Raw genomic sequence first — 16,582 nt, 5'->3', positions numbered from 1 at the left:
CCGACCTTAATTTCTCTCTCTAGTCATTGACTGATGCCAGAAATATTATTTTAAAAGCCTGTTTACATTCTATTTCTGATATTTTAACAAAATTGCCAGTGAGTTCAAATTCCACAGTCATAATTCTAGAAATACTGTAGCATTTCACTTTTTTATACTGGGTGGGTTATAGAAATTAAGAGTAAGTCTTGTCTTGAGTAGCTGAATAATTTTTTGCTACATAGAAACACCTGATTGAACATTGCTATTTAAGTAATATGTGCAAAGCATCATCAGTAATGTCCAAATAAATGAAATGTCGTTGAACAGTGCAAATCTAGGGGAATAGTCAGAATGAATTCAGGACTCAGAGCTGGATTCAGATCCTAGTCTATCCACTTAACTAGTCCAGCCACTTAACTAGTAGTAGGACCTTGGGCAGATTGCTGATGAATTCTTCTAAGCTTCAGTTCCTCATCTGTCAAATGGTAGTATCATGACTACTTACCTTATTGAGAGGATTAAATGAAATAATTCTTATAAACCCTTAAGTGCATGGTAAACACACAGTGATAATCATTATGATGATAGAAGCATGTGAGGCAGCTAGTGTAGCTGGAAGCCAGAGAGCAAAGAAGAGCGTGGCATGAAGTAGACCTGATCCAGAGGTTTGGATTTTGAATTTTACACTAAATGTATAGTAATCCATTGAAGGGTTTCATCATCCAGTTTGTAGTCTTTGATGTAGCAGCACTGTGAAGATGATGGATATGGGAGCAGAGCTGATGTGGATATATAGGAGGCCGTTGTACCGTTGATGGTACTTTAGAATGGTAGGACAGATGGGATATGTACATAAGTATGAATATGATCTAGGAAATTAACTTGGGTGACAGATTGATTATGGGGATGGAGAAGGAAATGTGAAAGGACTTTCATGTACAGTATATGATCATCTTTCTTTCCTCATCTACATCACTCTTCTTTGGTTAAGTAGGATCCCACACTATATGGGTACCTATTTTTAATTTGACCAATCCCTTAATAGTTATCCGTAATTTTTCTTGTATAAACACCAGCACAGCCTGTCCAGTGGTACAAGCCACATACAGGCATACCTTCTTTTATTGCACTTCATAGATACTACATTTTTTACAAATTGGTTTGTGGCAACCCCGTATCAAGTATGTTGGCGCTGTGTTTCCAACAGCATTCACTCACATGTGTCTTTCTGTCACATTTTGGTAATTGCAGTATTTCAAACTTTTTTATTCCTTATAGTGTGATCTGTGATCAGTGATCTTTGTTCCTGTTATAATTGTCTTCGGGTGCCATGAACTGTACCCATGTAGGATGGTGAACTTAATAAATATTATGTCTGTTCTGACTGTCATACTCAGCGGCTGTTCCTCCGTCTCTCCCCCTCTCCTTGGGCCTCCCTATTCCCTAGACACAGCAATACTGAAATTAAGCCAGTAACACCACAGTGTGTTCAAGTGAAATTAACCCTCTAAGTGTTCAAGTGAAAGGAAGAGTCAGATATCTCACTTCAAATCAAAAGCTACAAATGATTAAGCTTAGTGAAGAAAGCTTGTCAAAACCCAAGATAGGCTGAAAGCTAGGCTGCTTGTGCCAAATAGCCAAGTGTGAAGACAGAAGAAAAGTTCTTGAAGAAAATGAAAAGTGCTCCTCCAGTGAACCCATGAATGACAAGAAGGTGAAAATAGCCTTATTGTTGCTTTAACAAAAGCTTTAGTGGTCTGGATAGAAGATCAAACCAGAAACACCACTCCTTTAAGCTGAAGCCTAATCTAGTGCAAGACCCTAACTCTCTGCAATTTTATGAAGGCTGACAGGTGAAGAAGCTGCAGAAGAAAAGTTAGAAGCAAGCAGAGGTTGGTTTATGCGGTTTAAGGAAAGAAGTCATCTCTGTAACATGAAAGTGCAAGGGGAAGCGGCAGGTGCTGTGACAGAAGGCGCAGCAGGTTATCCAGAAGACCCAGCTCAGATAATTCATGAAGGTGGCTACGCTCAGCAGCAGACTTTCAGTGCAGATGAAACAGTCATCTATTGGCAGAAGATGCCCTCTAGGACCTTCATGGTAAAAGGAGAGAAGTCAGAAATACTTGGCTTCAAAGGATAGGCTGGCTCTCTTGTTAGAGGCTAATGCAGCTGGTGACTTGAAGTTGAAGCCAGTGCTCATTTACCTTCTGAAAATCCTAGGGCCCTTAAGAATTATGCTAAATCTACTTCCTGTGTCTGTAAATGGAACAACAAAGTCTGGGTGACAGCACATCTGTTTACAACATGGTTTACTATAAATATTTTAAGCTCACTCTTGAGACCTACTGCTCAGAAAGATTCCTTTAAAATAAGACTGCTCAGTGATAACACACCTGGTTACCTAAGAGCTCTGATGGAGATGTCCAACAAGATTGTTGTTTTCATGCCTGCATAACCTCCACTGGATCAAGGAGTAATTTCAACTTTCTTTAAAAAAATTTTTTTTTTAAATTTCAACTTTCAAGTTGTATTATTTAAGAAATACATCTCATAAGCCTGTAGCAGCCATAGATAGACTCTTCAGATGGATCTGGGCAAAGTAAATTGGAAAGCTTCTGGAAACACCATTCTAGATGCCATTAAGAATATTTGTGATTCATGGGAAAAGGTCAAAATAGGAACAAAAACAGGAGTTTGAAATAAGTTTATTCCATCTCATGGATGACTTCGAGGGGTTCAAGACTTTAGTGGAAGAACTAACTAGAGATGTGGGGGAAATAGCAAGAGAACTAGAATTTAGAAGTCGAGCCTGAAGGGGGCACCTGGGTGGTGCAGTACAGTTGGTTAAGCATCCAGCTCTTGGTTTCAGCCCAGGTCATGATCTATTGATGGAGCCCCATATCCGGCTCTGTGCTCTCTGCAGAGTCTGCTTGAGAGTCTCTGCCTCTGCACACACACACACCCCCACTCTCTCTCAAATAAATAAATAAAATCTTTTTAAAAAGTAGAGCATGAAGACACGACTGAATTGCTCCAATCCCATGATAATACTGGAACAGATGAGTTGCTTTCTTTTTAATTTTTAAAAGATTTTATGTATTTATTTATTAGTGAGAGGAGAGCACACATGCAGGGGGAGGGTCAGAGGGAGCAGCACACTCCCTGCTCAACAGGGAGCCCAATGTGGGGCTCAATCCCAAAGGCCTAAGATCGTGACCTGAGCCAAAGGCAGACACTTCACTGACTGAGCTTTGCAGGCACCCCCCAGGGGTTGTTTCTTACGGATGAGCAAAGAAAGTGGTTTCTTAAGATGGAATCTACTCTTGGTGAGGATGCTGTGAAAACTGCTGAAATGACAACAGAGGATTTAGACTATTACATAAACTTAGGTGATAAAGCAGCAGGATTTGAGGGAATCGACTCCAATTCTGAAAGTCTGTTGGTAAATGCTATCAAATAGCCTTTGGCCCAGGGTGTGATCCTGGAGACCTGGGATCAAGTCCCACATCGGGCTCTCTGCATGGAGCCTGCTTCTCCCTCTGCCTATGTCTTTCTCTGTGTCTCTCATGGATAAATAAAACTGTAAGACTTTAAAAAAAAAAACCTGAAAAAAGTTCATTCGTATTTTTAGATGTTTGTTGAGCACCTACTACTTTGTCATCCAATCCACAACTGGGGTTTTGAGTGGAAGAGTACTATTTCTAGATTGTAAAGCATGTGTAAAGAATTATTAAAGATATTTTTCTCAATTTCAACATCTGGGAGACCTGATGTAGTAATAATGGTAATAGTTTAAGATTCACTGGCTGCATACAATGTGTGAAAGCAATTTTACACATCTTACATGTATTATCACTCTCGACTTCATAAGGTAGGTACTGTTGTTATCTATAGTTTATAGCTGAGGAAATCAAGGTACAAAGAAGCTACAAAATTGCCAAAGTCCTCTTGCTAGTAAGTGGAAGCAGCACAATTTGAACTTGACCAGACTCCCTTCCAGAGCCCATGATCTAAACTATAATACTGAGTCTATATAAAGATACAAGGCTTATAACCTGTGATGTTTTCTAATCCCATGATTCCTTCCTAAATAAGAATTGAGTGAAGGTCAAATTTGTACACAAGATAATTAAGCATAAAAATAAGAGCCCCCCCCCCCAAAAAAAAATGAGGCCAGGTCACATTAAGTACTCGCAAAGATGTATGCAGAGGTGTGTCAGGTTAAGTGCAAAATGGTGCTTCCTAGATCTTCCATTTTCTTCCTGTTTATTATTGCTTAGAGTTACAAGCATGGGCTTTAGACTCAGACCTGGGTTCAAATTTTGGCTTCACCACTTTCTGCTTTTATGACCACGGGCAGATCAAAGGTCAGTAAGTGGAAGCTGCTGCCATTGTTTTGGACAGTCTGTGGTGATGGCTGCATTTCTTTCTTTCTCTTTTTTTTGATCAGGTGGATTTGTTTAAAAAGAGTCTTCTGTTGATTCCTATTCACCTGGAAGTCCACTGGTCTCTCATTACTGTGACGCTCTCTAATCGAATTATTTCATTCTATGATTCCCAAGGCATTCATTTTAAGTTTTGTGTAGAGGTAAGTTACTAGCCTGCCTGTATTTTTTCACTTCTCTTGTGATCACGCAGTATCTTAGCTCAGAACAGCAGAAGCCAGTCTCCTAGAGGATCAGTTTCTGTCGTGAAAACGTCCTGAGATGCTGGCAGAGAAGAGGAATCCCCAGGTTAGGGAGGCAGCCCTCTGATCTGGATCCCCCCTCTGAGATACATGCCCTGTTTAGATTTTGTCACAGATTTTCTTGCCTTCCCGTAAAGCTACAGTTTGAATGTGGATAGAAATCATTGTCTTTGGTTTTTCTTAGAGCTAAAATTGGCTTGTATCTTCAAAATAACTTACGTAGAATGAATTCTAATCAAGAGAATCAGCTGGCAAGATATGAGAGCTCAACTAACAGGAGTTCAATATGGTGGGAGGCAAAGCAAGAACTATCAATAGGTTTTCCAACTTTCACTAGCAAGGACCAGTTAGAAAATTTAACTGAAAACAAAGGATTCACTTTTCAAAAGCAACAAAGATGTAAAATGTAAATTGCTCAGGAGTATATACCCTAGCAAAAATTGTGGAGTTCTTTAAGATGAAAGCTCTATATTTAAAGGAACTCTGAAAGTAAATTAATTAAAAATGGAACTCTGAGCAGATGGAAAGATAGACTCAGTATTGGAAAGAGATCAGTTCGCAAACTAATACATACCAATTTGTCCTAATCAATCTCCCAAGAGGATTTTGAATGAAACTTGATAAGCTCATCCTAGAATCCCTATTGCAGTATTCACGGCTTGAACAGTGAAGGAAGGAATCCTTGGGGTCTACTAGATATCAAACTGTAACACGCAGTTTTAATAATTAAAACTATTTATATTAGCATAGACAAGTAGAGTGGAGGAACAGCACAGAGAATGTAGAAATAACTCATGTATATGAGGGAACCTGATACAAGATAAAGTTGGGAAAAGATAGGCTATTCAATATGTGCCATTGTGAAAAGCAGCTGTCATTTGGAAAAGTAAAATACAGCTCCTTCATACTGTTTATAAGAACAAATGCCACATAAAATAATGACTTAAATATAAAGTACAGAAAATGTTAAGTTCTTGGATTAGGGAAGGACTAATTACACAGAACAATAAGGGCAAAAAAAGACCTAAAGGAACAGACTTAATTGGATTGTATCATGATTTAAAACTTCTGTATGCCATAAAGTTCAAAGATAAGGGTAGACTTGAAGAACATGTTTGTGACATATAATAATCACTATCCAGAATATATAAAGAACTCCTACCAATGAATAAAAAGGATTTAATAGAAATGGATAAAAGTTTAAGTTTTAGGGAAAATGCAAGTGATCTTCCAACATGTGGAGAGATGCTCAGTCTTACCAAAAATATGGGAGATGCAATTTGAAACTATCAGGACTCCATTTTTGGATGGTATTCATGTTTATGTGGGTATAAGGAAACCAGCTTTTGTATTTTCTGATGGAGCTTATGAAGTGACATAGTAACTTGGGGGAGTTAGTAAATTTGGGGGGGGGGTTAAAATTCTGGTCAGTTCTAAGTGTCTTACAAATTTATAAAAGATGTATGTCCTAGGTGTGCCTGGCTGGCTCAGTCGGTGGAGTATGCACTCTTCATCTCAGGGTCACGAGTTCAAGCCCCATGTTGGAGCCTACTCAAAAAAAAAAAAAAAAGAAAGAAAGAAAGAAAAAGAAAACTGCATGCCAGTTCTATTTCTTGGCATATATTCCATAAAAATACTTTTATGTGTATGTGCAGAGTGATAGGGCATGCACCAGGATGCTCGCTGCAGTATTCCTGATAGGAAAAAATCAAAACCACCTAAATTTAGCTCTACCAACAGAATAGCTAAGTATACTATACTCATACTATTAAACTGACCATAGCAGTTAAGAAGGATGTAGATTTCCATGTCCTAAAATGGAAAGATCTCAAAGACATTGGATTTTAAAAGGCACGTTGCAGAATGATACAGTGTAATATGTGTGGGTGTGTGTATAAACACACAGTTGTATATATAAACATACTTCTACTCCATCTTCAGTGGGGGTTAGTTTAAGTCCTATCACCTCTGACTTCACCCTTGGAAGAGATGCAGAGATAGGCAAAGAAGTAGAGGGCATAAAGGAAAATCTTAAAGTCTGATAGGCTTCATCCTGGTAAATTTCAGCAGGGGACTTGACTGCATTTAGTATCCAGAATGGGTCTCGGTAGAACTCTCTAGAAACCGCATGATACCTTAACCTACAGCCCTCAAAATACAGAGTCTGTCTAAGGCTGGAATGTTTTTTATTTAGTTCCAGTTACTGATTTCTGGTCTGGGTTCCTCCTTTGTATTGAGCATTGACAGTAATCAAGATTTTCTTTTTGTCTTGCCAATATTTATTTAAATTTCAAATTCAGCAAGTTGGCTTACTGCTGGAAAAGCCCATCTTATAAAAAGTTCTAATTAAAACATGGATTGTCCATAGCCTGAGTGCATACCTGAGTATAGAAGGTCTGAGTCCTTAACACTATGAAGCAAAAGGTCAGAAATAAAGTTCTAGCTTTAAACTCTTTAATGCAGACTTTGCCCAATGGTGGGACCACAGCCTCCTCCTTTGCTTCTATCTGCTGTGGGCAGGTTCCATTTTTCACCAACTGATGGAACACAGCATCTGTGTTGTGGTTTCTTTTTAACCAGAATATAAGAAAGTATTTGCTGACTGAAGCCAGAGAAAAAAATAGACCTGAATTTCTTCAGGGTTGGCAGACTGCTGTTACAAAGGTAAGTAAGTATGTGATAAAAATGAAAACTCAGGCATGTCAAGGGGATGGAATCACTTCAGGGGTGGGTGTATAGAAGCATTTACAAGTATTCAAAGACTGGTTATGGAGATACCGGTGAGTGTCTGGAGGCCGCAGGCAGGCTTAGAATAAGCCTCCATTTAGTATCGATCATCTGTTTAGTTTCCTAGTGCTTGTGGAAAACCAATTCACTCATTTCATCCTTGGGGCAGCTGCTAATGATATGGTTGTTACAGTGGGGAAAAAAGATATGTAACTTTTTTTCTTTTGGTGGCACCTGCCTCTTGCCTCTTATTTCCAGATGAACCACAGAGACCCAGAGAAATGCTGAAATGACCATTTGTTTCAGCCTGAAAGCAGCACCATGTTTGCCCTGTAGACACTTAGGCTGTATGTGGGGGAGAGTGCCCAGGCACATTTTCTCATTGCTGTCACAGATTACCAGGGTCCTATTTTATGGTCACTGCTTTATTGTTTTCAAAGTGTGCGTCTAAGTGTGATCTCATCTCATCCTTAGAACCTGTGAGGCAGGTCATTTAGGGATGAGCATCATCTTTATTCTATAGATGAGAAAACCAAAGCCTAGGTGTGACTTTCTCCCAAGGCTACCAAAACTATTGCTAGAATCAGGTCCTTGAACTCAGGTCTTTCTGGATCACTGAACACAAATCTTAAAGAGGCAATCTTGAAACAAACTTTAAGCCAAACCCAAAAGGACCAGATCTGTTCATCCTTGAACTACACCAAATGCTACGGTTGTCTTTTAGTTCAAACCAGAATTGAACTTGTAAATTTTCTAAATTTACTCAACTAGAATACCCAGATATTCTAAATTGAGTCAGCATTCATATTCCCACTTTAGGCAGGATACATAACCAGTTCTTTTGGAAAATACTGCTTATCTTTAGGATTTCGTTCAAAGAGTAAGAGTTGTGTAGTAGGAGAGGAAAAGCAGACTGCTAAGCAGGATTGTTAGTAAGTAATCAGAGTCCAGGCATATGCTTTCTGATTCACAATTCCCTTTTGATTCTGGTCTATAATCTGACGTCAAAATTAGTTATCCAAATGGAAGTTTTAAATTAGGATTTTGATTGCCTATTTTATGCCATTTAGGCAAAATGTTCTATCAATTACAGTTGGTTGCTTGCTCTTTTGATGTGGCTAGATGCCTCCATAAAATCCCACTTTAAGTACCAGAGGTATATACCAGTGCACCAGCTGTCGTGGACAGACTTCTGGTCTCTTGCTCATATTTCCATAAAAACAGATTATATGAAGACAAGTACTTGGGTCTTATTTTAACAGTCATTTTGTTTTTCTCCTTAGTGTATTCCACAACAGAAAAATGACAGTGACTGTGGAGTCTTTGTGCTCCAGGTAAAGAAACCTGTTTTCCCAGACTTTAGAATGTGTGGATTAGGTTTGGTGGGCTTAGACAGATGGGAGCCCCTGTGGTGTATGTACCTGGCACTAGGAACAGATTAAAGTCTATTTACCTTCCTTTGCTGCTGGGGAGCTGTAGCTTTTGTACTTTCTTCTAAAGCCAACAATGAACAACTGGTATCCACATCTTATCAAAGGTTGTTAGTAAGGCACACCAGAGACTGACCTGAACCTCTGTGTACTGAAGACCTTTGGTACTGCAGAACTAACTATATTTTCTTAAAGTGGCAGGTGGTCTTTAACTACAGAGTAAAAACTAATTACATTTTAAATAAGGGCCACATTCAAAAATTGCTTTCTCTTGCTGTGCGTTCTCTTAATGGTCCAAAAAAGGGCTAATGTGAAAATTTTGTTAGACATTATATTTATGAAAATTGTATATAACCCACGAGCTTAGAGATTTGCAGATTATGAAAGATGGGCTCATTCCTGTGACTCAGGAATGCCTGGGGTTTTTGCAAACAGAGGTTCTCCCCTAAAGACGTTAGGTCTAGCTGCCGTTACAGCTTTAGAATTGGAGCCTCTTCATCAGTTTCTGCTTCTCAGTATTGTGTTGGGAAAGAGGGGAGACCCCAAGCCGTAAACTTACCTGGAAAGGTGACTATGATTTGGAGGTAAATGTTTTAAAGCAACGTGTCTTACAACCAAACTTTAAAACTTTACCTTAGAGCCTGTTCTATTAGGTTTGCATCTGGGAAAATACACTGGGCTGCTTCATAGCTCCACATGCCACTTAAGCGTTTCTGGGACTTTTGCAGTACTGCAAGTGCCTCGCCTTAGAGCAGCCTTTCCAGTTTTCCCAAGAGGACATGCCCCGAGTGCGGAAGAGGATTTACAAGGAGCTGTGTGAGTGCCGGCTCATGGACTGAAACTCAGCAGGGACTCTGGGAGGTCTGACCAAGTTGAAGCAGATGGTTTGTTACTTGAATCTCCAAACACTTATTTGAATTTTTACAGATAGATCAGTGGTGTTGGGCCACTATTGTTACCTCAAATTTGTTTTTTTTTGCCCTATTCATTTCTCTAGCTACCGTGTACTATTTTTTAATGTTCAGTTTGGTTTCATTTTTAATTTTATGGATTCTGTGTGTTTCCCCCCATATTTAATATTTATTATCCAAACGCATGCATATAAACAGAGCATGCAGTGCAGAGTATTAAAAAACAAAAACAAACAAAAAAAAAAAAAACAAAAAAAAGCCTAGTAGATTTGGTGCGGCTTTTGAAACTTAGTTAGACATGAACTGAATACAGGTTTAAAATTTAATCCCAGAACCTAAAAGTGCAGAATGTTTTCAATACAACATAACTCTGAGAATGATAGTTGTTCCCTGGGGCATAAAGGGTAGCTAGGAGTTGTGGTTTTGACAAAGCCAGTCCTGTTTTACCTGCTGCACCTTTCACTGACTTCCCTCTCCAAGTGAGTCTTGCAGAATGAGTTGCATTCCTTTTGAGGGGTGAGAAGCTAGTGGTCAAAACTTGACTGCTGTGTTCCATTTATAGAGGCACACTTATAAGTGCAGTGCCTACTTTGAGAGGAGTTAAGTGGTCAAAACTTGACTGCTGTGTTCCATTTATAGAGGCACACTTATAAGTGCAGTGCCTACTTTGAGAGGCGTTAAGGTGTGAGAAAAAGACAACTTTGGGGCTAGTTATATGAACACATGAGAAACTTCGATCTTGGCTTTAAGAGGAATTGTTAGCAAATGCCTAATGTTACAAAAGGCTTTTGCAGGAACACTGAATTCTCTGGATTTTTGGCTTTGGCCCATTAAAACATTAATATCCATCAAGCTAGTGGTCAAACATCTGAGAATACAGCCTTCCTAAGAATAATTACAGGTTGTCAATACCGTCGTGTGGCCTACCCTTGGAAGAAATTAAGATTTGCCAAACACCTATTTTCCCCCCAAGGGTGTTTAAAATGTAAATCTTCAAACCTGAAGACTGATTAGGTCTTTTGCAGATGGGTGGGGAGGAGAGAAGAGGAAGGGTAACAAGACTTGACAGCACAGGAGCGCACAGCAGATGTTATTCGAGGTTTTTTGCTCTTACCTCTAGTGATCTCGGCAGCATGTGGGGCTCCTCATTTGGCCTCTCCTGCCCAGCCCTCAGACTCCAGTGCTGGAGTCCTTTTTTCACTTCTATCAACCTCATCTTCTGGGGTAAAGCAGAAGTGACCCTGTCCTGATGCTTTTAGCTGCATTAGGACTGAAGTAATGGACCTTGCATCTTTACTCTAGCCTTTTGTGATATTTGAAAAGAAAGAATGAGGAAGGATGCATATTAAATTACCCAATTATCTTTTCTGAACCGAGGTAGAAAAAAGTACAAAGGTGTATGTAAGAATCTCAAGACGCTTACACAGAATACCCAGTAAATGACAACATACTTAGACGTATGCCTGGTTAGGTGTGGGGTATTGAAAGTAAAAAAGCTAAACGTGCAGTTTAATTTGGCCATAAGGTAAGGTTGCCAGTGGTTGAGGGTAGAGTCAGAACATGTTTACACGCAGGGTTCCCATCCCCAGACATTCCAAGCACCCATACCAGTGTTTACACATGTAGAAAGCCCCAGCACTCTCCAGAGTCTTCTGGACTTACTGTAAAGCCAGGTCAGTATTTCCTACTGTGCTTCAAGTCACTAAAAGGCCTGAGATCAGAGGCACTCACTGTATGCTGCTACAGTTAGGGTTGTGTCAGCATTAGCAAAGATGACAGTTTAAGTGGGGAGATCTTCTTGAGGTTTTCCGACATGATTATGCAAATGAATTTCTTTTTTTTTTTCAGATCTACATGTAAGACATTTGCCTAACTTTTGTGGGGAGGCAAGTAGTTACACCAAGTGGCTAGTATAACTAGACTGTGGATTCACAATGTCTTAATTTTAGAGGTCCATCTCCCTTCCTCACTGACAGAACCAGGCATGGAGGAAACACACAGAACTGTGTTCTGAATTTTCATGCCCAAAACTTGACTTGCCGTTTCCGCCAGTCTGAGAAATGGTCGCCCTCTCAGTGCTGAGTCAAGCAGGGGTGCACAGAGGTAACTAAAGTAAACTGTCCAGCTTCCCTTTTCACTTCTGGTTTGATAGGGCACCTTGAGGTGCGTTGTCAAATATTTGAAGACATCTGGTTCAAGTGTTTCTTCTCTGTTCATGAAACTTGGTTTTAGCACACAGTCGCTTTCTCCCCTACTCTTTGTGATTAGGTGGTAAACTTCTATTTAGCCCAAGTCCTACATCAGAAAGGGCCTTTGTCCTAATGTTTCCAACATCTGCTTCCTTGCAGCAAAGACATTTTTGAAATGTAGTCTGGGCTGCTGGTGGAAGAGGGTGGGCATTGCTTTGTCACTAGCTTGGCACTGAATTGTTTGGGTGCCCACAAGATGGGCAGGCCTTAGGCTTTTGGGGTTAAGTGCAGGCCTTGTACAAACTAAAAGCTGCTGATGTGCCTTCAAGCTGTGCCCAGTCCTGTCCATCAACAAACATACCAGTCTGTAGTTATTTCTTTCCAGTGATTTGTCCTTATGTTACATCTATAGCAATGTGGATTTAATTCAACTTTTAGTTGAGGTCCCTTAAGGAAGGGAAAAAGCAGCAGTTACTGCCCCAAATCCCCAAGTCACTTTTTGGTTTTGCATTGTATTTTCTACTTACGGAATATGCGTGAGACCAGTCATCTTGGATTCATAGTTGGAACAAAACTACAGCCCTAACTGGGACACAGCAGCACTAGTCTAAGAGCTGCCCTTTTTCTCTGCAGTCTTGGTTCACTGCTTCCCTGGGTCAGAAGGGCTGACTGGGAGAGCTCTGGGTGAATCAGAACCTTCAGGCGTGGTAATAGTGTGAACTGAATGAACTGAATATACTGACTACCTGCTCTGCTTAATTATGTTTAAGAAACCGAACTAATCAGCAGTTGTAAAGCACCTGCTTTTATTATATACGAGGCTCTGCCTTAAGACCTAGGGAATACACCATCAGAGAAATACTAATTGTATTCGAGTGTTACAATGGCAGGCCTAGATAAGCTGTTCACTTAAATGGTACCTTTTGGTCAGAAAAAGAATTTATTTAAAGATTGTGATCATGTAAAATTACTCAAACCTTCTAGCAAAAATATTTTTTTGAAAAATAAACTAAATGCCTTTATAAACTTGTGTGTTCCTCTTGAATAACATGTACTGTTTGGTTGAGTAGTTTCTCAGATGGATGCTAAGCAGCCTACTCTTAAATAACACTGCCCAACAGAATTTTCTGCGATGGCTCAATTTCTGAGCACTGCTAGTAGCTACCACATTCATATCAAAATCTGTACCTTATTACTAATAAATAATTCAGAGTAAGAGTTCTAATGTCTCTTATAGGTTGAGATAATGGGGAGAGACAATAATTTGGTCTGACAATTCAAACAGGAACCAGTGTCTGTAGTTTTAAGGCCTGCAGAAATTGGAGTTCTATTTTACTACAAAATTATAAATTAATTCAAACTAGTGTAAAAGAATTTTTATGTCACAATGATTGTCCTCATTAAACATCTGCAAACGGTTCTTTCCTAAGTACTTAAAACTAGTTATAGCTCTTAATAATCCAAATAATCAGCTTGAACTTAATGAAGGAACCTATACTTACTGTAACGTGAAAGATGTTCACACTGAGATTCTAGTGGAAGTTAGGAGATAATCTGTTGCTAGACGAAAAAAATCTCACTTATGTAAGGGAAAATTACATTAGACTAAATTAGTTTAGTATTACAAAAATCACCTTTTGCTTACAAATGCATAATAAATTTGGTAGACCACCTTCTCTGTAAAGACCATTAGCTCACTATCCAGGCTCCGAGACTCAGCACAAATAGGGAAAAAACAAGACAGAGTTCAGATGAGAATTGGCTAAGACACATTTCCTGCGGGAAGCAATTCTGATTGTTCTCGTTAAGTATTCTGATCTTTTAAACCTAGTCCATTCCTAAGATCACTCCAACAATGAATTTTTAGGTACAACACATCTTTTGAAAAATGTGTACAGTAAATCCAAGTCCTAATACATAAAACACATAAGCTGGTGGTACCTCCTGGCACAGTCTAAGGCTTACTTTTGCACCAACAATTTAGGAAGTTCCCTTGACTCCCAAGTTTGCCATCAGAGATTAGAACTCAACACAGAAAACAAATAGTTGTCAAACATCTAATTTAGAGCAAAGCTATACAACACAGCAAAACCTCACTTATTACATTTTATCTCCTGCAAACACAAATTGTAAGGCCCCAATTAAGACCATGAACCAACTATCAATTTTTAAAATTTTCCATCTTCCTAAAAGAAGCATAGGGTTTTGGGCCAATAGATCGAATCTGTTGCCATGATGCACAAATTCTGACCTGGTAACATAAAATCATTCTAGTAATCTGACCTAAAGCCAAGATTCTAAGACTACAGAATAAAGGCATTCTTTTGAATTCTGTCCTTTAATAGTTTTCAAAGGAAAACCATGAAAAGGCTTCCAGCTCAACAGAGACCTTGATCAAAGCATGGCAAAAATGGGCAGGCTCGCAGACCTTGGGTAATGCATGGCAAATTCAACAGGCCAAAGAAGTGAGTTTTCATGATGGGGCTCTCACCACTCACTGGTTTTGGGCCAGTTTTCCATAGCCGCCTCTCCCAGCGTCATAGTCCTGCCGATACTCATCTCGAACCTTAATTGAAAAGAACATAAGTTACATTATAGAGATGACTGGTGTAATGGACATGCCTCCCACAAACACACCAGCAGGCAAACTGTTTAGCCTTTTCAGATGTCATAATGAAAACATGCAAGCAGGACGTAACATTTTTTGAGCAATGGACATAAAGCTCAACTACTTTACAGAATTATCTAAGATGACCTAATGCTTTTGCTTACTTAATAATAAAACTACGCCAACATGGGGTTTGAACTTGTGACCCCTGAGGTCAAGAGTCACATGGTCTACCACCTGAGGCAGCCAGGTGCCCCTACTAGTGGGGTTTTTTGTTTGTTTTTACCATACATCATGCTCATACCAGCATTCAAAAGTAGCATATTCCAAAAAATAAGTACTTAAGTTGGGCTATTTTAAAATAGAAACTTAAAACTTATTTCAATTTCAGTGCATTTTCCTTTAGTTTTAGATACTTGCAGGTGCAAAGCCTCTAGCAGAAGTCCAATAATGGTTGCTTATGAAAATGTACAGAATCTATAATTTACCAATCCTAATGGGTAGTTTTCAGATTCACCTCAAGCCAGGGTTATAAGCACAAAATTATTTTCTAAAAGAACAAACACACATTGACAAAGTCCTAGTCACTAGGACTGAAACACCAGGCAAAGACTGAGCCAAGAGAACCTTCCTGCATACCTGGCCCCCAGATCGCCCACGGCCATACTGCCTGCCCTCCTTAAAGCCTGCGTCCCAGTCTGTGCGAATGATCCGGTCATCCAGACGAGTTCCATTTATGTACCTCATGGCATTTTCTGCATCTGCTCTCGAGTAGTATCTTAAGTGTAAGCATTAAGGAACACTATATAGCATTTCTCCGAACATTGTTGGAAATACAAGAAGCAACATCTCAATGAAGCTGCATTAAGAAAGAGTACAAAAAAGAACCCAACCAGATGGATTTCAAGGACAGTAACTCGGGTTTGCACAAGCCTGTCTGAGGTTGGTCAGGAGGCACTGACGGAGTCAACTATGATTTATCCATGGCTGCTAACTGTGATTTTCCTCAGCAATCTTGTAAAATATAAATATGTTTAGAGCACAAACTGCAAACTTCTTATCCAAGGAAACAAAAGCATCCAAATTTGAACTGTATATTCAATAACCTTAATAAAAAGAGAAAGTTACAGTGCATATGGAATTGCCATTGCAGTTCATTAAAGGGAAAGACTCAGTATCAGGTCACTCAGGTTAATTGTTCTCAAACCCATTTAACTAGATCCACTCAATCTTTCTTTGGGGTGATATTAAGAAAAAAAAATCTCCATAAGCAATTATGATCATTAGCTGGGTTAAGGGAAATGCTGATCTAGATTTTTTTCCCCTATGTCTTCAATTACACAGGTAGGGAAGCACTTGCCGAAATTCCAGTGCCCCAACACCTACACAATACCTAGCACGTAATAGGCATTTAATAATTTTTTGCTGGATGAATGACACGATAAAAAGGCAAAGTGAAAGAAACACTAGCAATGGCAGCCTTTCTTTTGGCAACCATTTGCTATTATGATTGTGGATCTCTGACACACAAGACAAATGCAAAAGCAAGCATTCCAGTTCTCAGAGACTATTACCTAAAAGGCAGATTTCCTTTGCTTTTTGTATTCTCACCGTTCTCTCTGTATCCTGTGAAAGTTTATCTTATTGCCACCTGAGGCAAAGGTAAAATCTGGGCACTCTTGTTTCCTATGTCTGAAGGGAAAACGGAAGCAGCTTGCAGAGCCCAGAAATCAGACATCAAAATCCAAAGTCTGGAATAGGTTCGAAAGTAGGGCTTCCAGTTCAAGCTGACAGAGCAAACACATTTCTGGTTTCCTTTTCCAGACCCCAGTAAAATGACGGAATAGGTACATATACCCAAAGAATAAAAGAGGCCATCAGCAAACTAGAGATTCAAGAAACGCCATGTCAGAGTGTCAACCGTTTTATAACACAAAGTCAGTTTGAAATATTATTCAAGGGGCTTAAAGAAGAAGAAAGCAAGTGCATGAAATGAGGCTTTTAATTCAAAGTTGACGACGAAGGTGTGAGACAGCAAATAGGATTTG

The 16,582-nt window shown here is 39.4% G+C and overlaps 2 protein-coding genes across 6 annotated transcripts in view; one reads left to right on the top strand and one right to left on the bottom strand.

The window, feature by feature from the left end:
* The window catches only part of SENP5 (SUMO specific peptidase 5), a 50,937-nt gene extending 40,939 nt beyond the window's left edge, over nucleotides 1-9,998 (top strand). For all 3 annotated transcript variants that reach the window (XM_055316346.1, XM_055316343.1, XM_055316344.1), the window contains 4 exons: nucleotides 4,433-4,570; nucleotides 7,250-7,333; nucleotides 8,680-8,730; nucleotides 9,555-9,998. In XM_055316346.1, coding sequence (XP_055172321.1) covers nucleotides 4,433-4,570; nucleotides 7,250-7,333; nucleotides 8,680-8,730; nucleotides 9,555-9,665 — 384 coding nt within the window. In that variant the 3' untranslated portion in view covers nucleotides 9,666-9,998. The remainder of the gene's footprint in view (nucleotides 1-4,432; nucleotides 4,571-7,249; nucleotides 7,334-8,679; nucleotides 8,731-9,554) is intronic.
* Nucleotides 1-16,582, bottom strand: part of NCBP2 (nuclear cap binding protein subunit 2) — a 29,024-nt gene that overhangs the window by 8,012 nt on the left and 4,430 nt on the right. The window contains exons 3-4 of one of the 3 annotated variants that reach the window (XM_055316349.1): nucleotides 15,174-15,312; nucleotides 14,418-14,492 (exon numbers count right to left, since the gene is read on the bottom strand). In XM_055316349.1, coding sequence (XP_055172324.1) covers nucleotides 14,421-14,492; nucleotides 15,174-15,312 — 211 coding nt within the window. In that variant the 3' untranslated portion in view covers nucleotides 14,418-14,420. Of the gene's footprint in view, nucleotides 1-11,209; nucleotides 14,493-15,173; nucleotides 15,313-16,582 lie in introns of those variants that run through there. The other 2 variants (XM_055316348.1, XM_055316347.1) reach the window with 2 other exon arrangements.

This window comes from Nyctereutes procyonoides, unplaced genomic scaffold, assembly GCF_905146905.1.
Source record: "Nyctereutes procyonoides isolate TBG_1078 unplaced genomic scaffold, NYPRO_anot_genome, whole genome shotgun sequence".
Classification (NCBI taxonomy): Eukaryota; Metazoa; Chordata; class Mammalia; order Carnivora; family Canidae; genus Nyctereutes; species Nyctereutes procyonoides.
The sequence above is the reverse complement of the archived record's forward strand: the minus strand, read 5'-3'. Positions and strand labels throughout refer to the sequence as shown.